This window comes from Oreochromis niloticus, linkage group LG5 (assembly GCF_001858045.2).
Source record: "Oreochromis niloticus isolate F11D_XX linkage group LG5, O_niloticus_UMD_NMBU, whole genome shotgun sequence".
NCBI classification, from domain to species: domain Eukaryota; kingdom Metazoa; phylum Chordata; class Actinopteri; order Cichliformes; family Cichlidae; genus Oreochromis; species Oreochromis niloticus.
Window position 1 is genome coordinate 30376657 of NC_031970.2, and position 25970 is coordinate 30402626.

The following is a 25970-nucleotide window of genomic DNA, read 5'->3' on the forward strand; positions in this document are numbered from 1 at the left end:
TTGACATAACAGTGTCTTGAACACTTCCTTTTTTTTGCGTAATTCCACAAAAGCAGAGGGTTGCAAACACCAAAAAGGTGACGGTAAAAATAATAAAAGCATGCTTGCTAAGTTTGGAGTCTGTTTCCCCAGTGGGGGATCACAAATTATGTCTTTGAGTCATTTGGTTGCTGTTATCAAACACAGTTTTTTAAAATGTGGTTATCCTAGTGTACTGTGAGAGGTTTGGGGTGCGAGGCTAACAGCAGGAGCATAGGGTGAGTGGGGTGAGTGGTTTGATCTCTTTAGCCTTTAGGGAGGAATGTGCTGAAGGTCGGTGGAGAGTTACGTGACTTTCCACTGTTTCTTCTCCACCCCGTCATGAATAGTCTGTGTTGTACGTGAAGCCTCCCGAGTCCTGGTCGTTTCCATTTCCACGTGTTTTTCTGCCCATGCCTCGTCATTTCCCCGGTGTCATCCTATCTTATCTTTTCTGTGTTTTTGTATGTGAGGCTGTCTTTATTCTTTATTCACAGATCTGCATTTGCAGGCTCCTGCTCGACAATTAGTCTCACCATCATTATTATAGTTAAGGGTATCATCATTGCCACCAAAATAGCCTCAAGTCCTCACAGGCAGGTCACATGATGCTTATGTTATCTCCAGAGGGTCACAGTGCTTGGTAGCTCAGTGCATGTGTGCTTCATTTCATAGCATTGTATGGAAGATCGGAGAATTCTTTACTGCAGCTATAACTGATACTTAGATGCGCCTTCACTTCTTTTTCTTTTTTTTCACAATTGTTGTCTTAGAACTTTAAATAAATTAAGTTGGGTTTTGTCACAGAAAAATATGAAAAGGAAGCACAAAAATAAATGTTAGCACCATTGGAACCACCGAGAATCTCTCCAAGATCTCAGGTCTCCATTTGGTGTGATTCATCTTGCACTGATCATATTTTGTAGTCTTTTTTTCCATTCTTTCCGTCACCGGTGCAATAACTCTCCGAAAACCATTTTATACCAGGAGTCTTCCTTTGTGTATTGTCCAATTAAACGCAGCAGGAATGTAAACAACAGGCCCCACCAGTATTGGCTGAGTTACATCATGGCAAGGAGGAGCAGTCTTCCTGAGCTACAGAGAACAGGTTCTGCAAGTATGACAGCTCCTGGAAAGCTTTTAAACTTTAAAAAAAAAATGATTTGGCTTTTTTCAGCAGTAAATACGTGACATGGTTCATTTTTTTTAGTATTATTTGAGCAGAATATTCTATGACTAAGTAGGATAAAGAAATATTAGAGCACATTCAGCATAAACTGAATGATTTTTGAGTTTTTATTGTTATGGTATGAACTATGGAGGCCTGTGTAATTGAATGATTCTTTCTTGAACTGTGCATTTTATAAGCCAAGTGTCACGTGAAAGCAGATGAGGTGAAACCCCAATAAGCTGCAGTGTTGTGGATGGGTCCCAGCAGTGCAGACGCTGTACCCCCTCAGCTGGAATGAGAATCAGTTTTACTGATAGTAATTTTTTTTATTAGAAAATCAATTTTACTGTAAGTAAAATTAAGCCATACGATTTGGTTATACCCATAAGTTATAGTAACAACAAGCCCATAGTAATATTATAGTTAACTGTAGCTTAGAGAATCTGACTCAAGAGTACAGTGATTTCTGAGTGCATGGGCCTGTGCAAGTCCAACACAAGTCAGACCTTGGAAAGTCGGCTTCCCCTCATATATGTGACTGTGGAAATAAAGAAAATGTCATCGCCAAGTCGCGAGGCTGGCTTTAAACCATGATCCCACTGAAGACCTGCAAACCAAACCAACGTACTGCGCGTTTATGGTTATTTTCCAAACCAGTTCATGATATATATAGGTTTGGGTTTATGCTGTGCAGGCATTTTTGTTGTGTTTTGTTTTGTTTTGTTTTGTTTTTTGAATGAAATATCACATACCGCCATCCCTGTCAAAGTTGGCTGCCGATCCAGTCCTTCTTCTTTTGCTCTGCCTGTAAGGGTTGGGCTGGTAAGGACGTTCCGGACAGTCTAAACGTGGGTGGGGTGTAGGAGGATCATAAGGCAGGTAGGCTGCTCCTTCATTACACCCATTTTTGTCGAAAGCCGTCCTCCTGACTCCAGGTTCCCGCATACATACACGCGCGCGCGCGCACATCGGGGGTGTGTACAGTGAGCATCAGTGGCGCTGGCTGCTGTTGGACGCACGTACACACCGCCAGGCACTGCGCTCCATCAGACGGACGCCCATGATGAGAGGCTGCTCCAGCAGGTCCAAGCTCTCGCAGAACCAGGACAGAGCGGGTAAGAGGCGTCGATTTCCACGCTTCTCGGATCCGTTCGTTCAGCACTTTGAATTGTTCTCCTTTAACAGACAGCGTAGGACAGCGAGGGGCAGCCCTTAAAGACGTAAACAAGAGTCGATGCCTGTTGGTGTGCTGGCGCTTTCACCTTTACCCTACATAACAGCAGCTGGCGACAGTCTCCGGGTTTTTCTCTTAAATAGTTGGCAGACTTATTTGGAACAGCAGCGGCTTCACAGCTACAGCCGGCTGGGTGTTTTAGAGCTGCTGCTGGAATAAAATAATATTAAAAAAAAAAAAAAACAACAAAACGACAATGTTAAGATTTGTGCGCGTGCGTGCGACACATCTCCCAGGTTATTAGTGTGTGTCATCACCGGGCTCTGATTGCTGTCATGGTCCTACACTGATTCCTGTGGTGCTGCTGGAGAGGCTGATGGTTTGCGTTTTATGGCTGTTTGTTGTGATTGACCAGATCACGCTGCGATTTAACCGCAGCCTGACGCTCGTGTCTGCTTCATCCTCGATCGTAATAAGCTGAGGGCTCCCTCACACTCCCTGTACGGCCAATGCCGACTTTACTACCAAGTGTAATGTTAACGTCCACTACTATATCGGGAAATGACTTGTCCAGTATGTTACAGGCTACAGGCGGTTAGCTGCAATCAGAGCCTGACAGCTGCTGGGAGGAGGAGGAGGAGCCCGGCTCAGCTCAGTTTCCTGTTCATGTTCTCCAGTGGAGCTTTTTAAGACGACTCTGAAAAACGTGCGAGAACCTCCTGCCAAGCAGATGAGTGTCAGTGGAGGATTGTCTGTGGCTGATTTCTGATAGGCCGTTTACAACTGTATGCAGATATTCCTCATCTGATGTTTTCTAGCTGACTTTTACGCAGTTTTGCGGTTTTTGTCAAAACTTTTTGCACTGCAGCATGTTGACAGCTGGAAATATAAAAATAAATCACGAGTTACTGTGCCATTTCTTCGTGGACCTGATGAACCTGACATATATTATAGTCTACTAGCAGACAGGGAATTTGAGCGTGGAGGACCTATTTAATTAGAAAACCTCCATCAGAGCATATTTAGGTCAAGGGCCCTGTTGCTACCCCATCACGATCGACTCTGTGCTCGAAAATAGTATATTATAACCAGAGGTGGGTAGGGTAGCCGAAAAATTGTACTCAAGTAATAGTAGCACTACCTCATCATAGTTTTACTCAAGTAAAAGTACAAGTAGCCGTTCAAGAAATTACTCAAGAGTAAAAAAGAATTTAGTAAAAAAAAAAAAAAACGGCTTCTTAAGTACTGAGTAACTGATCATAACATCTGATTTAATGTTTAAAAAATGAGATAAACAGACAAAAATATAAAGTTTAGTGCAAATGTTGGTATTTGAAAGACTGAAAAGCCAAAAACAACAACGAGATATTAATAACATGATTAAAAAAATAATACATCTAAGTAGAAACTGTGAAAAGAAACTTGACATAAACTGTAGGTTTGTGTCTGTGTCTCATGCATTTTTGGTTAAATTGTGTTTATTATTCATGCTGTGAAGTTACACTGAGTAGAGTAGCCAGACATTTTTCTCAAGTAAGAGTAGCAATGCTTCATAATAATATTACTCAAGTAAAATTAAAAAGCACGGTGCAGTAAAGCTACTCCTAAAAGATTTTTTTTCCAAAGAGTTACTCAGGTATATTTAAATGAGTAAATGTGATTAGTGACTACCCACCTCCGATTATAACACATAAGCACAAGAAGCAAACCAGAGAGTGTAAAGAGCCTTGAAAAACATATTAGGTACACCGCTGCTGTGATTTAAACTAAACTGTTTAGTTTTTATGTTTAATGCCTGTGTGGTGTGCTAAGTTCTGTTTCCACTGCAGGGGTTTTGCACTCCCCCAACTGCTTTACTCTGTTCACCTGAGATGGACAGCACATGAGCTAACACATTATTGTGCATATATGAAAGAACTGGACTTGCAAAAAAAAGTCACCGGTGAGATGTGTTTTCAGGCTGGTGAGTTTGATTCCAGTAGCAAAGTTTAATATACTGATAGACTGCAGACTTACAGATGAGGACAGATGGAGTGTAATACTGCCATCTCATGGACATTGTCAGGGAGTGGAGTGAAGAGTGTGAGCATGTGGGGAAAAAAGGTTGTTTGCCATATAAAATGTGAAAAAAAAGACATTTTTCACTTTATGTTTGACGTAGTGCAAAAACTATGGTTTGAGTGAAGTTCCTAAGTAAGCCTCACGTTGTGACAGTGAACATAACAGCAGAAGAACCCTGAAACAGAAATAGACATTATTAATGTTGTCTGTATCTACACACTTTTTTTCTGGCCTTTTTGGACAGGCCTGTTTGTGAGTATGAAAATGCAATAGGTGCACTCTGACTATGGCTAATGAGTCGAAACTCAAAGCAGTGCTGTGGTGTATAATCCCACATTATACACAGTGTCATCCTGTTGCTCCACACCTTTAAGAGTCAGGAGGAGTCAGGAGCATAGCCATGACTAGTTAGTCATGGCTATCTCTCGACCATGACCAGGCTAGTTGCTGCTTCAGGACTATTTACTGTTATTTTATTACATTTTACAGACACATACATTTGAATCGGGAAACACCAAACCCTGTACTCAATTAAAACTAAAACATATTTCCCAAAGACACTGCACGCACACACAGTGTTTTTCTTGCTGCGAATTGGGTCAAAGGTTAAAGGTGGAGAGAACTATGCTGAAAATGGGTTTGCCAGGTTACACAGCGATGAAAGGAATGGATGAAAGTGAAAGCACATTTTTGGCTACAAAGGTCTATTGAGGTCCATTTAAAGTAGAACTTTTAGGTTTTCTTTAGTGGGTTTATGTAGAAGTTCAAAACCATAAATGAAGAAGAAGAAAGAAAGTGAAAAAGCATGACGTTTACATGCCTGATGTCTAGGAAACGTCTCGTTCCTTATCAGTACTCCGCTGAGTGCATTTGAAATACAAACATGATATGTTTGATATGATATGATATGTGATAACACAAATTGTTGAGTCTCCTAATCATCATATGTAAGTTTTTTCTTATCTTTTGTTTTAAGCATTATACATAGGTTTATGACCTTTCAGCTAAAAGTAAGCATTTGTAATTACTGTCTTTTCAGCATTGATTGCTTATAAAATGGGTTCTGACCTTCATCTAAATCTCATTTATAAACCAACATAACTAGAGTAAATAAACAACACAAGATCACTTGACCTTTATGAACACACTCACCGTGTAACCCGGACCTCTGGGGTATGAATTTTCCAAAAGCTACCTTGGATTCAAATGTTCCAGTTGAGGATGTAAACCTGGAAATGTGAGTTAGGCTGCCCTCCATTTAAATACACGCAAACAAAATTTGTGCTGACAAAGTCTGCTCTTCTCAAGAAGTACTAGTTGTGTAAAGCATGCTTCTGTTGTGATAGCTTTTACGGGATCTTTGTCAAATTGTTATTATGCTTTTCTAAAGACCTGGGCATTGATTAGTCCACAATCAGGCAAACTATACAACTAGAGAAAATTCAAGACTGGTGATTCATTCTTCAGGAGTGAGTGTCCTGCAAAGTTCCCACCAGTGGCATCACATGCACTCTGGAAATGGGCAACAAAGTGTATAGTTTAGAGTAAAGGTAGTATTCAGTGTTCAGTGGTTCAATGGTAACTTTATTGTCCCCAATGGGAAATTGATTTGCAGTATGTCCACACATGAAACAACACACACACACAAAAACAGCCCAGAGAGAATAGCCCAAGTGTTATCATCAACAAAGTCCAATGTGCAGTAGTGATGGCAACAACGCTTATGGTTTTGTGTTATTAATCATGATAATAGCAGCAGGTATAAAAGGCACTCTATGTCTCTTGGTTATTAAGGTTACTAAGTCTGGTCTTATTGGTCAAAGACAAATTACCATACCAAGCAATGATACAAAATATTAAAACACATTCAATGAAACTTTTATAAAAAAGGATCATTATTTCAGAATCTCCTTAAAAAGTACGGTCGTTGTTGGACCTTTTTCACTGTAGCATCAAAATGTGACTCAAAGGACAGAACGTTATCAAAAACAACCCCCAAATACTTAAAACTATCCACCAGTTCAATTGCAGCAACATTTACTACTGTTAGTGGAGGATGGGGGGGATGGCTTCCTGAAGTCAGTTACCATGTCCTTACTTTTCAAGGTGTTGATCTTTAAGAATGACTAAACACAAAGAAGCAGACTCATCCACAACAAGCCCAAAAAAGTCTTAAATCCAACCAACAAGATTAAAATCCAGTTTAAACTGGTTAAGACAGGGGTGTCCAAACTTTTTTCGCTGAGGGCCACATACATAAAAATATAGGAGGGGCTGGGCCACTTACTAGAAATTAGGTATATAACCTTAACTTTACTGTATTAAAAATCATTTAAAAGTGGTCAAATGTGTTATATTGTTGAATATAATTAAAGACAAAACTGCCTTCATCACAGTTTTCCATAAATGGATCTTTATTGATTTATTCAGAAAAAGCTTTGGTAGCTCATTCTCAGAACAGCAGCCTCAGATTTCTTCTTAGAGGGAATATTTACAGCACAGAGAAAAAACAATAAAGGGGAAAATGGGACGGGTACATTTCAAGTTTGTTATTTAAGTTATTAGGCTTAGCAACACACCTATTAACGTTCGTTTGAAACGGTTATCAACATTAACAGACTGAACTGGACTTAATAACAGGAGTGCATATAATTTTAGTCAATTATTCTGGTGAGTATCAGCTGCGCTGGGTATGTAAATCGGGCCATCCAGCTGCGGTGCTGATCGTGGCAAAAATCCGGACAAATGTCACTTGACCAAGGAGCAAATCTGCATCAGATGAGATCAGCTGACTTGCGTGTGCGTGCGCTGTGCACAGCGGTGTGTACTCTGTGTGTTAACAAGAAAAACGCATATAAGAAAGCGGTGCGCAAAAGCAGGGTAGTGACAGAATTGATGCGCATTATTGATATTTGAAGCATGTGTACCTGCACATTAACACACGGGTACTGTGGAAGATATTTTTACTCACCTAAAGTGCTCGTGCTCTCGTCCACTCCCCGCAAAGAAATTAGTAGCTGTGCGGCGTCTGTGGCATCGGTGCTCTCATCACATGCGATGGAGTAAAAATCAAAAGCACAGCTTTATCACACAGTTGCAGTTTAATGTTGGCTGACGAGTCTGACGTTGTTGAAGTCCTGCACTTTTTCCGGGCGCATTATTTCGGTGACTTTAACGAGGCAGTGTTTTATGAGGTCTCCATCTGAAAAAGGCTTGCCATGTCTTGCGATGAGTTGGGCGACCTCATAGCTGCTATTGGAGCCCTTTCCTGGACAATTTGAGCACGAAAAAAAAATACTGTTGCTGACCCCGCAGGAGAGCTAGCATTTGCTTTAATTTCTGCTCTCGCTCAGCACCAGTGTAGGATGCATAGGCCTGATGTTTGGTTTCATAATGACGTCGTAAATTATACTCTTTCATAACTGCCACAGTTTCAGCGCAGATCAAACAGATACACTTCCCCATGAATTCTTTGAAGAAATATTCACTCTCCCACCTTGTCTGAAATTTTCTGCATTCACTTTTTATCTTTCGCTTCTTTGGTTCTGCCATGTTTAGTAACTTGAGAGTAAATTTCTTCTGTGATTGTCCTTTTTGGTGGAGCAACTGCCTTGATCAACAGCAGCTCCCCCTGGTGTTAAAACTAAGAAGTGCAATACACTCAAGCAAAAGTTGGAGTGCGGGCCATATTCTATTCAATTTATAAAATTACTTGCGGGCCAATTAAAACTGGACCGCGGGCCGCAATTGGCCCGCGGGCCGGACTTTGGACATGCCTGGGTTAAGAAGTATCAGCTAAGAGATGTGGCTGGGTAGTTTTGAAAGCTGAAGAAAAGTCAATAAATAGGAGCCGAGCATGATCTTTGGCCTCATCCAGATGGCGATACAGGAAATTTATTAAAGTAACCATAGCGTCATACAAGGCCTGTTACTAAAATTATAATTATCACTAATTAATAAATGTATTAATTAATTAATTAATTAATTAATTAGGAAAGAAACCAATGTTATTAAAAAAAAATAAAATTAATGGAAACAAAGTCTAAAGTCTTTTCCCTCCACTGATGGTACACACTGCTTTTGGGACATGCTGTAGACAGATGACAAGAAAGCTGAAGTTGTGGAGCAAGGCAGATGCCAAACTCCAGTACCAACTGTGAAGCATGGTGGTGGAAATCGTGTTTTGAAACTGCTTTGCTGTCTCTGTGCTTCTGTGCCTTGCAATTACTGAAAGAACAATGAATTCAAAACTGTATCAAAATGTTTTATGGCAGAATGTCAAAGCAGCCCTTCATTATGTAAAGCTTAGGAGAGGTTGGTTGGTACAACAGTGATCCAATGTCACTGTGAGCACTTTAAGCCAAATGAGATGCTGCTGATCATAAGAGACCATTAAAATCAAGACCAGCCAGATATGTTTTTGAGCTTAAAACTGTTTAGAGGTGAGCCGATGCACATGTCAGTGCTGCTACTGGTACTGGATTGAAATTAGGGCAGTAGGATTTACACTTGTTTCTATCTTTTAAGTTCAGTATGTAGCCCACTGATTTATTTGTCTATTTATTTATTTTGTGGAAATGAAAAACTAGACCTCAAATACTGCACTAAAAAGTCCCTGAACCTTTTTGTGTTCAGTGTCACGTCTGTTTTACTTCTCGCCTATAGCACAGTGAAATAACAGAAGTTGACCCAAAGCGTTTTGGAGACAGGCACTCATTTTCAAAATACATGAGAAGCTGAAAGGTGTGTCATTGTGGAGAGTAAACGTCACTGTGATTTAATTGTTATTAAAGTGTGTTCATAATTTGCAAATTGATCGTGATGCATGTCATAAATCATGACACCCTGCTCTCCCTTAAATACGCTGCCTTTATAGGTTAACAATATTGATATCGGCAATACTGGTCCCGTAATTGTTTGGTATGGGGTAATTATTAGTTTCACAGTTATTAATAATTATTAGTTATGCAACGATTGTGTTTTGTGGTTGCGCAAAACATATAAAACTTACGTTTAAGCACAAAATTGTTTTGCGCCTGTGCTGTGATCATTACGTCCAACTGCCGGGGTTGTTGGTATCGGCAGATCAGGTCACGTGACAAGTGGCAACGAGAAAGAGAGCGCTCGCGCCGTCTCCATCCCGGCACACCAGCGCGGATGAAGCACCGGTCACCTTCAGAGCAGCATCACGGGAAGAAGCCCCGTGTTCCTGCTGCCGCCGCGGCTACCTCCACCTCACCGCAAGACGGAATGGAGGACAAAGCAGCGACAAATCCGCGGGAGCTCACGCAAAACCCCCTGAAGAAGATTTGGATGCCGTATAAAAACGGCCTTCCTGAAAAACACATTTCTCAAAGGAAGGGTGCGTATGACGTGGCGACAACAGTTAGCTTGAATATATTCTGTTTGTGGTCATAAGGGTATCAGCGGTTGTGCTGCACTGTTTCTCCGGAACCCTTTTTTTTTCTTTTTTTCTTTTCTCTCTTCCGCGTGCGCGTGAGCGCGTGTGTAGAGGCTGCCAGCCCGCCGTGAATAACGAGCGCTGGGACAGTACGCATTAATATCTGTGTGGTATCTGTGTAGCTGCCGTTACCGCGGGGGGTACAGTTCGCAGAGGGCAGACGTCTCTCTGCTGCAGCAGCCATCTGGTTCGCACGCTTATGTAAGGACTCACATGATGCTCGCCGCACATGAGGGCTGCTCGTATCGAGGAGAAAGAACTGGTACGAGGGATGTCCCTCTGTGTCGACCGCCGGTTGTAAACAGGAATTGTGTCCCCGCAGTCATGCGGCTCATTCGCCGTGTGGCTGTGCTGCTGAGTTTTACCAGCGCTCCGCAGCACGGTGAGGGTCTCCTCATTGTGGCCTGACTCGAAGAGGATTATTGGAATGAGCGGAGTTTAAAATAATGAGCATGTGGTGAGTGGTTGACTGCTCTCTGGCCCAGTCACCTGTGTACGCAGTAGCTCAGTGTGCTGGCTTTCTCCAGATGTCTGGTGCAGTAAAATTGCTGTTTCACAAGACCCCAGACACATCTTACACCAACTGTGACCTCTGTTATACTTCTGTCTATCACTCCACGTTGTCAGGGTGGAGAGACTTTATCAAGATGAAAGATATCAGCACCACGCAGGCACACACATTCTGATAATGCCAATCTAACGTTCAAATTATATCTTTATAAATTGTGTAATATGAAAGATAGCATTTGGAGCCAGTCTTCTAATCTATCCCCAAACCTGGTTGTTGACAGTCTTGATTGAGTAACTGCGTGTTTTTAAATTTGACTTTCGTATTGTAAGGGGTCAGCTCAGGACTGAAGCTTCTTTGATCTCTTTCATTTCAGTATGTATGACCAACTGTCCCACACTCATTGTTACCGTGGGCCTACCTGCCAGAGGGAAGACCTACATCTCCAAGAAGCTGACCCGCTATCTCAACTGGATCGGAGTGCCCACCAGAGGTACATGTGCCATAGAGTTGAATAGTGTGTCAGATTTTAGTAAAATTATGCACAAGAGCAGAAGCAGCAGTGAGAGTGTTTTGAGTGCAATTAAAATAAATAGCTTTTGCCTCCATTTTTTTCTCTTTAGAGTTTAATGTTGGACAGTACAGAAGAGAGTTTGTAAAGATCTACAAGTCCTTTGAGTTCTTCCGTCCGGACAACGAGGAGGGGTTAAAGATCAGAAGGTAAGGGTTTTTTTGGCATCATGCTACCTTAACAAGTTATTTAATCACTAATCATGTAACATTTTGTGGCCGATTGTCTGTGATTTTCACAGACAGTGTGCTTCAGCGGCATTGAACGATGTGCGGGAGTACCTCACAGAAGACGGAGGCCAGGTTGCGGTGGGTCATATGTTAATTATCAAACAGGCTGAGATATTTTCTTTAGCTCAGATATGGGGTGCAGTGCTAAAAAGCTCATATAATCTGTGTGTTACTACAGGTGTTCGATGCAACAAACACTACCCGAGAAAGAAGGGAGACCATCCTGGAGTTTGCGGAGCAGAATGGCTTTAAGGTATCCTGGCGGGCTCAAAGTGAGTGCTCGGGTTTTGTTGGCGGTCACACTGACTCTGTCTTCCGTCTTCCCTCAGGTGTTCTTTGTGGAGTCAGTATGTGAAGACCCAGATGTCATACAGGAGAACATAGTGGTGAGTGTCTGTGTTTGTTGGCACTGTTTTGACTCGTTAGATGCAGGGCTCACTCCTCTGCTGTTGCTCTGCTTTAGCAAGTGAAACTGGGTAGCCCGGACTACACCAACTGCAACACAGAAGAAGCAGTGGAAGATTTCATGAAGCGGATTAAGTGCTATGAAAACTCGTACGAGACACTGGATGAGGTTCAGGACAGGTGAGGTGGAACCTGGTGATGGTTTGTGTCCCCATTGCAAAACTATGGGAGTAACCAGCTTAAAAAAACATTTTCTTATTGTATTTTGTCTGTGTTCTCCCCTCAGAGATCTGTCCTACATTAAAATCATGGACGTTGGTCAGCGGTACTTGGTCAATAGAGTGTTGGACCACATCCAGAGCCGGATTGTCTACTACCTCATGAACATCCACATCACACCCCGCTCCATCTACCTGTGCCGCCACGGGGAGAGCGAGCTAAACGTCAAGGGTCGTATCGGAGGAGACTCGGGTCTGACGATTAGAGGGAAAGAGGTACAACGAAACTTTACAATCAAAGAAAAAATGTCTTCTAAACCCTTACCCGTCTTCCTCCTGACTGCATGAGCTATTGTGAAAATAAATAAATAAAGATTTTTGTTTTCTTCCTCCAGTTTGCTAAGAAGCTGAGCCACTTCATCCAGGAGCAAAACATTAGCGACCTCAAGGTCTGGACTAGTCAGATGAAGAGAACCATCCAGACAGCCGAAGCTCTCAATGTGCCCTATGAACAGTGGAAGGTCCTGAATGAGATTGATGCTGTAGGTGATGCTCTCTTGGCTTCCGCACATCACTGTTGACTACCTTTTTGTGCTTCTGTGTTGAAGTTTAACCTGTATGTGCATTTTAGGGTGTGTGCGAGGAGTTGATGTATGAAGAGATCCAAAAAAACTACCCTCTGGAGTTTGCACTAAGAGACCAGGACAAATATCGCTATCGCTATCCAAAAGGAGAGGTAAGTGGCTACTTTTTAACATGTGGAACATTGCTAATGCAGAGAGGATTTTGCTTTGTGGGTATAATGAAGTGCTCTTTTTCTTTCTGATAACCACAAACATGATCTAATTTTATCTTAATGGCTTCTGGCAGCCTACTCTGTGCTAATGAGCTTCAGCTTCTCAGACAGTATTGGCTTAACAGTAAACAAAGGCTTCAACATTAGTCTGTGTGTGTGTGTGCCAAATATATGTGATCAGGTGGTTTGAGGTGGACCTCAATGCCTGCTGGTCCTTTCTCACCTTTAGTTCATTCCATTACCTCTCCATTAATCTGTAACAGGAAGATGGATATGGGCATTAGCTGGTTTCCCATCGGGCGGTGACGTCATGCTTTAGGAAATGTCATTAAAGCCAATGTTAGTTTACACAGCCTGTATGGATTTTCCATTTGCTCAGATGTCATCCTGTCCACCTGTGAATTAATTACTCTGCAGGATGTGTCAGTGTCAAGTGAAAGTCTTATTTTACACATTCAGTTTTTTATATTGTTTTGAGGGTTGCACCGTGCTTTCTGTCAGTGATTTTTGCCTTTTCCGTTGTTTTGTGGCACTCAGTCCTATGAGGACCTGGTGCAGCGGTTGGAGCCCGTCATCATGGAGCTGGAGCGGCAGGAGAACGTTCTGGTCATCTGTCATCAAGCGGTCATGCGCTGCCTGTTGGCATACTTTCTGGACAAAACAGCAGGTCAGTCTTCAAACTGAAATGTCAAGAAACCTGAGAGGTGTAAGAGAAAAATAATTTTAGGACACAGTTTAGTGTAAAACACACAACATTTTTATTATAGATCAGGTAGCTCCTGGAGCTATCTGCTCAGTTTCCTGTTCACATCTATTGAAGGCAGAGTGATAGACGAATTATTGTGCATGTCTTGCGTTTCAGTCCGGTCCCCGGCTGCTTCCGCAGTTTCACATGCCAGACTAACTTTTGTGCCTCACAGACCTTCTTGGTTGGGTTAGAGTCTTTTGAACTAAGATGCTGGATGAGAGGTTTGTGCACTGACGTGTTTTGCATAAAGCTGTGACACATTTTTCAAGTGAGCAGTTGGAGACGTACGTGGCTGACTGACCTCATTTCTGTTTTTCCTTTATTTCAATAATTCCTCCACTTCAGAATTCTTCACTGTGTCACTGTCTCACACTCACACTGTACTTGAGGGCTATTAAAAACTGCCATATTGTATTTAGCGATTAAGGGGTTTTTTTTTCACCCCTCCAAAATAATGATCCATGATGAGTTTACTAGCAGACAGTGTCCTCGCTGTTATTTTGAAAGTTACCTTGCTGTTACCCAGATAGTCCACAATATCATTAGCCACCTCTAACTAGTGCAGCCTGTGACAGCAGTCTTTGTTGTGAGGCTGCACAAAGTAAACTGCAGGTCCAAGAACGTGGAGTTGGAGTCCATCTGCAGGAAAAGAAAGCAGAGAGAACTGATTTGGAGCCATTCTTTATTCATCACAAAATACTTGTTTACTACCTGATGAATCATATCTTTTATTAATTCATTTAAAAAAGTGTGCATGTGACTCCTTTAGCATGCACATGCACGGGTACCTGCACCCACTATTAAAAGAATCTAAATATGTGAAAAGCACTGTGTGTACTTATACGGTGGTGCTCTAATGAACTCATCTTTCCATACAGAGGAGCTTCCATATCTGAAGTGCCCGCTGCACACGGTGCTGAAGCTGACACCGGTGGCCTACGGTAGGTCCGCTGTCGTGCCAATGTGCAATGTACAAACTGAATATACATCTGCTGCCACATAAACTAATCAAACAAACCTTCTGTCTGCACGCTTAGGCTGTAAAGTGGAGTCCATCAGCCTAAACGTGGACGCAGTGAACACGCACAGAGAGAGGCCAGCGGTGGGTAGCATGACACACGCACACATTAAACAGACACATACAGCAGAGCCTGCTTTCTCACAGGTAAGGCGGCTCACTGTGGTGCTTCTTTCTGATTTCCATGTTTTCGTAATCGATGCAGAGCAGGCTCGTTTGGCAGATCCTGTGTTGGTTACAGATTAATGAAACACTGACTAACTGCTCCTCACATTCTCCCTCATTCCCTTTAGGTAAATATTCCTCCAAGTGGACCATTTTTTTTATTATTATTATTTTTTTCTAACAGGAGTTGATTCTGAACAGCGATGAATTCTGCATAACAAATACTACAACAGTGAATGTTTTATGCTCTGCATGAATTGTGTGTTATGATAGAGCGCTCAGATTACGTTATTTTTTAACTTTTGCACTAGATTGGCAAAACCATAAATATGTGCATACAGTGGCTTCATTTCTTCTTGATGCTGTCGCACAAGTGGAAAAACAGATAAATCCGTGTGGGGGGAAAAAAACGTTTAAACCTTAAACGTGACGCATTATTCCAAGTCTTTGACATGGTGTGTGCCCAGTGGATTTCATGTCTCCCTTGTGTTTTGATCCCTCCTCCTTTTTGTCTGTTTTTTTTATCAAACAGAACGTAGACGTGTCGCGGATGTCAGAGGAAGCTTTGCTAACAGTGCCATCTCACCAGTGAGGCAGTACCCTCCCCTCCCAACACCCCCAACCCTCCCCCTCCTTTAGTCCTTCATTACCCACACAGAACCCACAGTGTACCTTCAGGAAAAAAAAATTCCCTGACTGAGTCTCTTTCCACTCTTCTTGTCTTCTGTTCTTCCTTCTCTTGTAATAATAAGACGTGATGATGGTGGTAATCGACTGGAATCCAGTTTGTAATTTTTCATTTATTAATCCTGTCACGGACCTTGTGACAAGCTCATTCTCCTATTTTTGGAGAATGAATAAAAAAAAAACAAAACAATCAAACAACAACAACAAATGAAGGTGTTTTTGAACTGATGCTGTACTCCCGACTGTGAAACAGTGACACTCCAGCACCTTCTGAAGTGCAGTCAGTGAACACATGTTGTTTATTTGATCCTGTCTGTTGAACTGATTTTTAACCACGTTAACTTTTAATGGTGTGCCATCACTTTATATTTTTGTTGATAGCAGTCAGGAAACTCTTAAGGTTAGCACTTTGTGACGTAGCCAAGTGGTGCAGTTTCTCTATATTTGCACATAAACTCTTGCACATAAGCTCCTGTTTAATTTGTTAAGATGTCCTAACACTGTCTACTGAAGATCCTGGAAATATGAAATTACACTTTTCTTGTGAAACAATGTGAAGACTAACAGTGTTTTTCACGTCACTGATCAGAACTAAGAGGAAGCTATTTCTGTTGACTGTTTTTAAATAAACTACACTTCCATTTCATGTATCTTTATCACACTCTTTTTGTGCTTCATTTTAGAAAGCATGGCATGAAATCTGCTTCACTGTTTGATATTAATGAATTGGCAAAGACTTAAAATGGGTGTAGAACGCTGACTTGGGTGTTTCTTACTGATATCAGAGGGAGATCAAACAAACGTTGAAATTTCCTTCGTATCTTCTTCTGTGTACACATGAAACGTTCAGTGCAGCGCCCTTCCCATTCTGCAGTGCAAACCAGGAGACTCTGAGATTTCTCCCAGTCATTCATATGCAAAGACTCCACTGGGGTGAATAGCAAACAGCTAAACAAAACGCTCACTGTGCCAGTCACAGATTTCTGTCTGCACTGATTTAACCAGGCTCTCTGATTAAAATTAAACAAAAGAAGAAAGGAAATTTAAAAAATCACATTTAAAGTAAAGAAAAAGTAGTAACAAGCATTTTAGGTTTGTCTCAGGAGCTGCTGTGAGGTTTAGAGAAACATGTAGTTACCAACTTCCAGACACCAATTATTTGGCAGTCTGCTCACGCCAGTGACTGTCATGGTGATGGGGCTCTCCAGATGGTGCCTTGGGCAAAAGAAATACAAAAAGTCCTGCATGCCAGTGGATGGAAAACTGATGGAAGCAGTCACAGCAGCAGCAGACAAAAACATTAACATCTACTGACAGAGAGAGAGAAAAAAGGCTTTCTTTTTTTTCACCCCAGTAAAAGAAGAGTCCTTGTTTTGGTGACTTGTGATAAAAGTGGGTTTGTGTTCATGTATATTCACTCAGGACACTGACACTGCTGCGTTCCTTCTTCCAGAACGTGAACGTCCACCGTACGGCCAAAGACGCCCTGCAGACCGTCCCTCCTCATCTCTGATACCTCTGCTGGCTGGAACCCGGTGATGCTGAAAGCCGGACCTTTCCCCTTCCTCCTTTTTCTTCCTTTTTTTTTTTTCACCTTTCCAAATGTGCACAACCTCCTCACACTGGTGACCATCTGGTTAATGTGTCTCCTCCTTCCTCCTCCACCAGCGCCATACACACACACACATTTCTCTGTTACCCCTTGTTTAAGCATAATTTTTTGAGGAACTTGCGAGTGTCCGGGCCTCGGTGTTCAGCGGGGCCCTCGGCATCGCTGGTCCAAATTATTTATGAATCAAAGTATTGTCTTGCACAGCGGGGAGTTAAACACTTGGCTCACGCAGCAGATTCCTGTCTGCCTGTTACTGTACTCAGTGTGGTTTCATTGTGTTGATTTTGCGCAGCAGTAGCACTAACACTGAAAGTTACTGTGATGTGTCTTGAAGTATTAATCCTGTGATTTTTTTTTTTTTTTTTTTCCGCTCCATGTTTTTGATATGCAACCGTAACGTGCAATCATCATCGGATGTGAAGCTGTCTTCAGTGATAATGTGCAATTTGTAGGCCGCAAACCTACTCGGACAACAGCTTACTATTTTTAAAGTGGTGATTCAGTGATAGATTAAAGGACTGGGTCAATAATTTTTAATGGTAAACAAGTAGCCATTTCATTTTGTAGGGCTGGCTGGTGTAATAGCTTTCCTTAGCTATGTGGTGTACAGTATCTGCTTGTACAGTGTCAGCTGAAACTGATGTTTTATGTAAATGATGATTCCACACACGGGCCTTCAGTGAAAATACACTCACATGCTTTCGTCACTCGTTTCTTTGAAGAACACATCAGAGCATTAAACATGCAAAACAGGAAAAAAAACCCCACAATATTAGCTTGAAGTTGGTGTTTTGGGTCAAGATTTTAAAAAAATGTACATCCCAACTACACAATAATAAAGATGTTATTTTTTTAAGCCAACCACTCCGATCTGTCTTCTCACTTGAGGTTTTTGTGACTGCATACCTTTTGTGATGGGTTTCTTTATGAGGGTTTAGTGCAGTACTGGTTCGTGTTGTGGTTATTTCTTGATAATGGGATTATTTGTGGGCGGCACAGTGGTTAGCACTGTTGCCTCACAGCAAGGTCCTAAGGTTGACTCCATCATCTGGACGGGGCCTTTCTGTGTGGCCAACATGCTGTGCAGTGTGTGCTTACAAAATTGAAGGAAACTGGGCGAGTAATTACACAAGGACTGGACTGAAAATCAGTGGCAACAGGTCTCGGAGTGAGGGAGCCAAATCAAAAACGTCAAATCATCAATATGTACAGAGGTCTTCAGGAGAGGTCCAACAGTGAGTGCCTACAGCCATCTGTAAAACACGGTGGAGGGTCTGTCATGGTGTAGGGTTGCATTTCATCCAGTGGTTTTAGAGATCTTGTTAAAATTGATGGGATTTTAAACAGATTAATCAGATTTTGATCAACCAGGAAATACCATCTGGAAATGATCTGATTATCAACATTATTCGAGCAGTTTGGGATCATCTTTGAATGTCCTTCAAGAAGCCTGCAGAACTATTTCTAAAGACTCATTAAAGAAATGACAAGAGAGCTTACCTAAAAGACATCAGGCTGTGATTAAGAATAATGGTGATCAAATCAAATGTTGACTTACAAGCTGTTCTGCCTTTAAAAAAAGTATTTCTATGTGCGTTTATACCTTCCAATTAATCGCTGCATTTCCTACTTTCTTAGCAAAATATAAATATGGGGTGATTTAACACTTATGCACAGTCAAACGCATGAACCATGGTATCACAATGGAAACTTGGGAAGTTGCAAAGCTATCTTGCCATCATTGTAAAGTTAATTTGGCTGCATCCTCTTCAAGCCAGGACAGAAACACATTCGGATTAGGTTGTGAATGTGAACAAATACCGTCAGACGCAACGATTCACACCCTGCCTGCACTTCCCCTTCCTGGGGGCTGAAACGGCGCACAGCAGCTACGCATAAGGCAAAATGTGGTTAAAGGGCAGGCTAAGAACAACTTCCTCTGAAACAGAGCAAATCCATTTATAGGAACAGCAACAGCGCAGCAAAAACGTCAGCTTTCAAACACAAACGGGTATAAACAACTGAGTTTTATTATATTTCCGTATCTTCTTGCATGACTGATGGCAGTTTCTTTACAGTGAGCTCTTTCTACGTGTGACTTAACACTTCCACAAACAAGTATGTCCTGAACAGAGAAAATTTGGAGACAAATTTAAAACGACAGCAACAGAACACACAGACAAAAAAATACAAAATTCTGGTGAGTTTTATTTGGAACAGCACAGCCTCAGTGATCCTGTACTCATGGTTATCAACTTGATTAATACTTTAAGGACCCGCCTTTGTTTGGGGATTTGTTCTAAGTGGCTGAAAATGAAACTGTAAATATTTCATTATGTACAGTCATTGATATTCATGAGTACAGGAAGACACTCGGGTGTAAAGGGTAATCAAAGGGTATCAAAGCCAGATTGGTCACGTTCCTCTCCTCTCGGGTCGGCTGCTTACTCCTTTAACTCTCCACTCTTGTGCTGAGTGGCCCTTGGAACATTCCCAGGGTGGCACGGGGCAAACACTAACGCTTCCATCAGAACTGTAAAGACAATAGAATCAAATTAACACGAGGCAATAATAAAAGCGGAGCCGCTGCAGGGAGAGAACAAGTTACTTACATTCTTGAGGAATTCTTCGGCAACGATACGGGCCCTGGCGTTAACTGAAAGTTTCATCTCACTGATCTCCTTGTCGATCTCCTCCATGAAGTGGATGACAAAGTCCACCAACTTGTGTTTGTACATCTGCTCCGTGTGGAAGTTGGTAATCAAGAAGCTAATATCATATCCCTAAAATAAGAGTGGAAAAAAGAAAAGACACCATTTGTGTTACTGCATTAAAGCTAGTGTAATTACTGAGATATTTATTATTGTTTCCTTCTTTTGCTTGCTCCCTTTAGGGGTCAACACAGCGGATCATCTGCTCCAACTTCCCCCCCATCCCTAACATCCTCCCCTGCTGCACCAACCCTCTTCTGGATCTTCTCTATTGAGGTGTTTACTGTCTGTATGATGTATCTAAAACATGCATGCATGAAGAGCTTTATGACTCATTTAAAAAGCTCCCACACTTCCTCGTTTTCTACGTGGTATTCTTCCTCTGATACTGTTAATAAGTACTGATTTCTCTTTCGTCACTCGCTGTCTCTTACCTCTACTGGCTTCCTCCGCAGAATGAAGAAGTTCTCTGCTCTCATCATCATGAAGCGCATAAACTTGTGGCAAAGGATCTTCTCGATCTCATCGGCCTGCAGTCGATCAGTAGTTTTTAAAGAGTGTTAGAATATTCTGGAAAGTCATAACCACAATAAAAGTTAAAACCATGCTAGCTCTACTGACCTGCTTGACAGCAATACTGACTCTGACGGAGTTGATGGATCCCTCGATGAGAACCTTCTCCTTGTCATTACGGCTGATCACCACCGGCTGAAGCAGCAGCTCCTTACTGCTCCTGTAACAACAGCAAAAACAGTCCTTCTAAACACAGTGAAACTCAACGTTATGCTCGAGACCCCGCAACACTGAACGGGAAGGACACCTGCGAACAAGCTGAGGCAAGTCCCTTCAGTCCAACTTTAAAGCCTTGCCCTTGCTTGTAGCCATTTTTCTTCCCTCCTTGATTTTCTTATGCAAGTTTGCACATGACTGAACTCGTCTGCCAGCAGCTGATCATACTACACACATCTTTAGGGCAGGAGAAACATGAGGAAGCACAGGGTGGGAAGCAGCAGGGGACAAACCAGTGAGACTCAACTGAGTGCTGCTAAACATACCTGACCTCCACCTCTGGCTTGTTATGGCGCTCCACCACCTGAGAGGAGAAGTTCTCCAGACATAGGGCTGCCTGCAAGGTGGCCCTCACAGCGTTTAAGTAGGGGCGCAGAGTCGCTGTCTGAGGAGAAAAGTAATAAAAAGGTCAATACCTGGGAGGATTCGGGCACATGCAATGAGATCCTTCCAGTTGAATAAAGGTAAATCGCCCAGCAGGGACTGGTATTTAAGGTTACGCATGACAATAATCCGTGTGCAAGTCTCACTTGACAGCTATCTGTTATCACAGGCAGAATGAACAAGTATCTACTAATGCTACGTAGCTACGTGTAGATCTGTCTGCGATATGAATGCAGAAGAGGATGTGATGCCTTCAGGTGATCGACACTGCAGCTCATCCAAATTATTTACTGTTTATACCAGTTTTTCCACAGTTTAAGGACAAACTGTGGTGGTCACAGAAACGAGCAGAAAAGGAAACGAGAGGAAAAGACAGCTCAGTCAATCTGTTTCTGCAAACCGTATCAAGGATGCCCGTAATCTCATTTTGCTGCAGCCAACCAGAAACCACGTCTACAAGGAACACACAGCTAGCTAGCTAATCTTAAGGTAAATGTGGCAGTAGTTAGTTGGGGTAATTGGCTAAATAATTAAATATAAAGCTGAGTATTGTGCTGGAGACTTACCATTTTTGACCTGTAAAAGACGGAAGTTCCTCAGCCACGCCTGGGACGACTCTTCCGTAAATCCTACATAGTCAAGAAAATCTATGGTGTGTTCGTTTTGATGCAAGTCTTAGTCTAATGAATAGTTTTTACCCACCCAGCGCAAATGTCACGGTTCGCGTTTATTTCTCCGCCCAGGTGGAGTGTATTTTTAATCAAAACGAGCACACCCTAGGGTGTTCCCATTCTGCACTATGAAGAGGGGACAACGGCTGTTGTCTCACGAGTTTTTATTTTTACCTTATATGGTTTTGATAGTTAGATGTCAATTATCAAGATTAACGTACACAAACTATACTGTCTAACTTCCAAATTAAAAGCTTGGCAGCAAATATTTTTTTTAATACGCCTAGACACAAAATGGTTTGGTATCATCCGATGATACCATTGTGATAGACTACTCAACAGGCTCTATGAAGCGCCAAGTCTCCAGACTCTGTATTCTCAGACCTATCACTTTTTAAATTGCTTTTACAACTTAAAATGCCTGGTTAGGTTTTTTAAAAAATTTAACTAACTCATTTTTTCCCCAGAATCGTCATTATATATAAAATGGGACATCATTTTAGGTGAATAATTTTAGCACACACCCCTCTTACCACAATGGTTTCACCCATCATGGACGCCATTCAGTGAAGGTAACTAGCGCTGCTCTAAAACATTATACACATTATAATTTGTGCGCTATATTTGTGTGGCGTGGGTTTAAAACGCCCACATTTAAAGCGTCTGTGCGCATATCATGAATATAAAAGAAACCCTTGTTAGAATTTAAACGTATTCTCCAGCATTTCGGGCCCAACGAGCCTGCGCTCTTTAAAGCAGTCCTGATTGTACGTGCGGCCGTACGTAAGTGTTTCTGAATTTGTGTGTGAGAGCTACAGGCACAGAGCTGGACTCACATTGTATGTCAGTCTGATAATCTAATGAATACTTTGTCCTATGCCAGTAAAATCACTGTCAGGTCTTTGCTGCAATACATCATGAGTGAGCTGAAGGACTGCCCCCCACTGAAATACTACGACTTTAAGCCCGTGGAGCATGTCAAGGTATGCCCCCGCTACACTGCTGTGCTGGGCCGCTCAGAGGATGATGGCATCGGCATCGAAGAGCTGGATACCCTGCAGTTGGAGCTGGAGACACTGCTGTCCTCAGCTACCCGCCGCCTACGAGCATTGGAAGAGCAGAGACAGGTAGGAACAAGCTGGTGACCTCTCTTCTTTCATGTCACTTTTCTTTTAACCATAAGGTTTTCATCTCTAAGCATCTAGATGCAGCCTTGTATATTAAAGGCTATCATAATTTTCTCAGATCCTTACAGACTGGCAAGATAAGAAGGGAGATAAACGCTTTCTGAAGCTGGGGAAAGACCCAGACCCCGCTGCCTCATCTCGCCACAAACCAAAGAAGCAGAAATTGGACGGCAAAGGAGGTCATGGGCCAGGCCAAGGTCCCGGCAGACCCAAAACCAAAAACCTGCAGCCAAAAGTACAAGAGTATGAATTTACAGATGACCCTCAAGACATTCCCCGCAACCCTAAAAATGATGCGCCCAACAGGTCTGCAACAACATACAAATTATATCTGCTTAGTTTTATTTTCTCTTTAATGTTTCTTTTTTTCCTTCTAATTTTTAAGTCCTTCTCAGATGTGTGTTTTAGCAAGAAAAACACTTTATTCTTATATTACCTTGTAATATTTCTGTTTTTAAGATTCTGGGCCTCAGTGGAGCCATACTGTGCAGATATTACAAATGAAGAAATACGATTGTTAGAGGAGCTTCTTAAACCACCAGAGGATGAAGCAGACTACTTCAAGGTATGACATAAAGAGCCATGTACCCAATGTTATGTTACAAATAACTGTATCCAATGCAGTGAATAAGAGTGTTTTGAGGTTTGGGGCTGATCTGTGTTAATGGTAGATTCCAGCATTGGGAAAACACTACTCTCAGCGGTGGGCTCAGGAGGATCTGCTGGAGGAGCAGAGGGAAGGAGCACGAGCCAACGACAAAAAGAAAAGCGTCATGGGAGGGCCGCTTTCTGAACTGGACGCAAAAGGTGAGGGGAAGGCTCACCTGCGCCTACTTATGACTGTGCATGAACTAGTAACTCCACCTTAACACTAACTTTTATCTTCACCTGCTGTAGATGTGGACTCGCTGCTGAAAAAGTCAGAATCCCAACACGAATCTCCAGAAGACGGTTGTCCCTTTGGTCCTCTTACACAGCGTCTGCTGCAGGCTCTTGTAGAGGTCAGACTCATCATTTTGTGACCAGCTTTTGCCATGATAAAGCTTGTAATAATGCATCATTGCGTTTTAAAAAATACAAATAATAATATACATATAAATACATGAGCATGGTTTCTTCCAGGAGAACATTATATCCCCCATGGAGGATTCCCCTATACCGGACATTTCAGGAAAGGATGCTAACGATGGTGCTGGGACTTCACCTCGAAGCCAAGGAAAAGCTTTTAGGTATAATGTCAGCATCAAATACATTTTTGATATATTACATGAGAGGACCTCCTGAAATAGCAGCCATTTTTAAACACAATCTCCTCATCCACACAGACCTCGGTATCCTCAGCATGAAACAAAAGAAAAACTGCATTCAATCTTTTTTAGGATGTTTTGGCAGGTCGGCAACTAATTCTTCAAAGTACCTCAATTTATTGTCTGCTTTCATGCAGCTGTGCATGCACACACAAACGTGGATGTTTATTCCTGTCCATTATATTTAAAGGGAAGAATTGGTTCTAGATTTAAGATGGTAACATTTTAAATGTATGACACTCGTTGGTTCTTTTACTGGTGTTTTCCGCTCTGCATCTGCATATTTCTTACGATCTTTGCCATCTTTAGCGTTCCTCATACGCGTTCCCTGGAGGCTCGAATCAAAGAGGAGCTGGTAGCCCAGGGGTTGCTGGATTCCGAGGAGCGACCTGGCCAGGGAGGAGACTCTGAGGATGAGGTCCTTGCAGAGCTGCAGAAGAGACAAGCAGAACTCAAAGCCCTGAGCGCTCACAACCGAGCCAGAAAGCAGGAGCTGCTACGGTGAGGACAGAGAGCAGCAGTGGTTCTGTTTGCCACCTAAGTGAAACTGTACATCTGTTAGAGATCTTTGATCACATGAAACTCTGGATTTGCTGTTTTTTCCCAGGTTGGCAAAAGAGGAGATGCGCAAACAGGAGTTAAGGCAGAGAGTCAGGGTGTCTGACAATGAGGTGATGGAGGCATTTCGGCGAATCATGGCAGCCAGGCAGAAGAAACGTACCCCAACTAAGAAGGAGAAAGATCAGGCCTGGAAAGCACTGAAGGAGAGGGAAAGCATTCTCAAATTACTGGATGGATAGAGGAAACCACAGTTTCTGTGGTGAAAAAAATATTGGAAGAAACCTCTTCAACCTAACCCACGGCTCAAACAGCTGTCAGTTGCATCAAAGGCCTCTTTCAGGCATCCCTGTCCGTTGATCTGCCGGCATCTGGACACGCCGGCTTCATGGTAGAACACAGACCATGCTGACTTTTGGGAATTGGAAATGGTCAAAATGGCTTTACTCTTACTGTAAATAGAAATGAATATAACTTGTTATTGCATGGTATTTTCTAGTGGGTTGGGCAACTTGCAAATATGCATTGTGCTCATGCAGTCATGTTAACTCTGCAGCAAACAGTCTCACTTGTGTCGCTCAGCCTGACCTAGTGGCAGCATCCTCACTGATGCATGAAGCCACATGTTCAGATTCCAGCAGTTAAATGGAAGGTATGTGAAAGAGGCCAGTGATGTAACATACCGTTTATTACAGCTCTGCATGATTTAGGTAGGGACGTTTCTGTAGTAGTTTTTTTTTTTTTTTTTCCCCCCCATATGATGTACAGCAGAGCGCTCATCGGATCAGTAACATTCAGCATGCATCACTGACTTTTATACTGTTGTTTGGAACGTTTTTCTTTGTTGGTTCATTTTTTTAAATTTTTTTTTTTACGTTTTTTAAATTTCATCTGCCATTGTAATGCTGTGAAAAGAATACATCAGTACAATTTAGGAACAGGTTTTGTATATGTTTAAAAAACAAACAAACAAAAAAAAACGCACAAGATGCTGCAGTGTGTGCAGCAACATCTCTTCCCTTCAGTGCTAACAGTGGATCCACCAGGAGCAAAAAAAGACATAGACCATTGCTACTTATTAAAACAATAAAACTGTTACACCTGTTGATATTTGTGCTTTTGCTTTCTTTGTGTTCTTAGTGTCAGTTTATTTATTAGCAACCAATGTTAAAAAAAAATTCTGACCACATAATTAACAATACATTAGACTAAAATTAAATAAAAAACACAAACGTGAGAGAAACAATGTGATCAACACGTCAAATGGGCCGAAAACCAAGAAGAAGAGGTGAGCCCGATGCTGTAATCTAGCAGTGTGAGCTTCTGGTTACAGAAAACTGTTCCCAGCAGCATTACATGATGCATTACGATTAAAGAGGCGGTAACGTCCACCATCTCTGTATCTCAAAGTTATATTCACTGCATGATATTCAGTTTTCAGTTGCTGACGCTGAAATCCAGTGGGTGGAAAAGGTTTACCTGATCACATACTTAAGTACTGCTAATACGGTGTAGAACCA

The 25970-nt window shown here is 42.1% G+C and overlaps 3 protein-coding genes across 10 annotated transcripts; 2 read left to right on the forward strand and 1 right to left on the reverse strand.

Moving 5' to 3' along the window:
• Positions 1-2063: 2063 nt before the first annotated feature.
• Positions 2064-17707, forward strand: pfkfb4a (6-phosphofructo-2-kinase/fructose-2,6-biphosphatase 4a). Of its 6 annotated transcripts, none has more exons than XM_003442661.5 (15): positions 2064-2304; positions 10770-10886; positions 11017-11113; positions 11206-11272; positions 11373-11447; positions 11524-11580; positions 11658-11779; positions 11886-12093; positions 12213-12359; positions 12449-12553; positions 13151-13280; positions 14240-14302; positions 14399-14463; positions 15077-15132; positions 16685-17707. In XM_003442661.5, exons 1-15 carry the CDS (start codon positions 2250-2252, stop codon positions 16689-16691), a joined length of 1371 nt encoding a protein of 456 aa, XP_003442709.2. In that variant the 5' UTR covers positions 2064-2249; the 3' UTR covers positions 16692-17707. The 6 variants fall into 6 exon arrangements, with proteins under 6 accessions (XP_003442709.2, XP_013125394.1, XP_003442710.1 ...); XM_005450229.4 differs by lacking the exon at positions 2064-2304 and adding an exon at positions 9509-9786; XM_025907448.1 differs by lacking the exon at positions 2064-2304 and adding an exon at positions 10195-10267.
• A 1148-nt stretch (positions 17708-18855) lies between these two features.
• LOC100702706 (actin-related protein 2/3 complex subunit 4) lies at positions 18856-21450 on the reverse strand. Its single transcript, XM_003442659.5, has 6 exons — positions 21294-21450; positions 20610-20728; positions 20176-20287; positions 19989-20084; positions 19456-19626; positions 18856-19376 (listed from the first exon to the last, which is right to left on the reverse strand). The coding sequence occupies exons 1-6, from the start codon at positions 21294-21296 to the stop codon at positions 19371-19373; spliced, it is 507 nt and encodes a 168-aa protein (XP_003442707.1). The 5' UTR covers positions 21297-21450; the 3' UTR covers positions 18856-19370.
• A 280-nt stretch (positions 21451-21730) lies between these two features.
• Positions 21731-25558, forward strand: tada3l (transcriptional adaptor 3 (NGG1 homolog, yeast)-like). 3 transcript variants are annotated; one of them, XM_003442658.5, is made up of 9 exons: positions 21731-21970; positions 22282-22525; positions 22644-22891; positions 23045-23150; positions 23257-23392; positions 23483-23586; positions 23708-23814; positions 24202-24393; positions 24500-25558. In XM_003442658.5, the coding sequence occupies exons 2-9, from the start codon at positions 22316-22318 to the stop codon at positions 24690-24692; spliced, it is 1296 nt and encodes a 431-aa protein (XP_003442706.1). In that variant the 5' UTR covers positions 21731-21970; positions 22282-22315; the 3' UTR covers positions 24693-25558. The 3 variants fall into 3 exon arrangements, with proteins under 3 accessions (XP_003442706.1, XP_013125391.1, XP_005450284.1); XM_013269937.3 differs by lacking the exon at positions 21731-21970 and adding an exon at positions 21981-22181; XM_005450227.4 differs by lacking the exon at positions 21731-21970 and adding an exon at positions 21981-22165.
• The last annotated feature ends 412 nt before the right edge of the window (positions 25559-25970 follow it).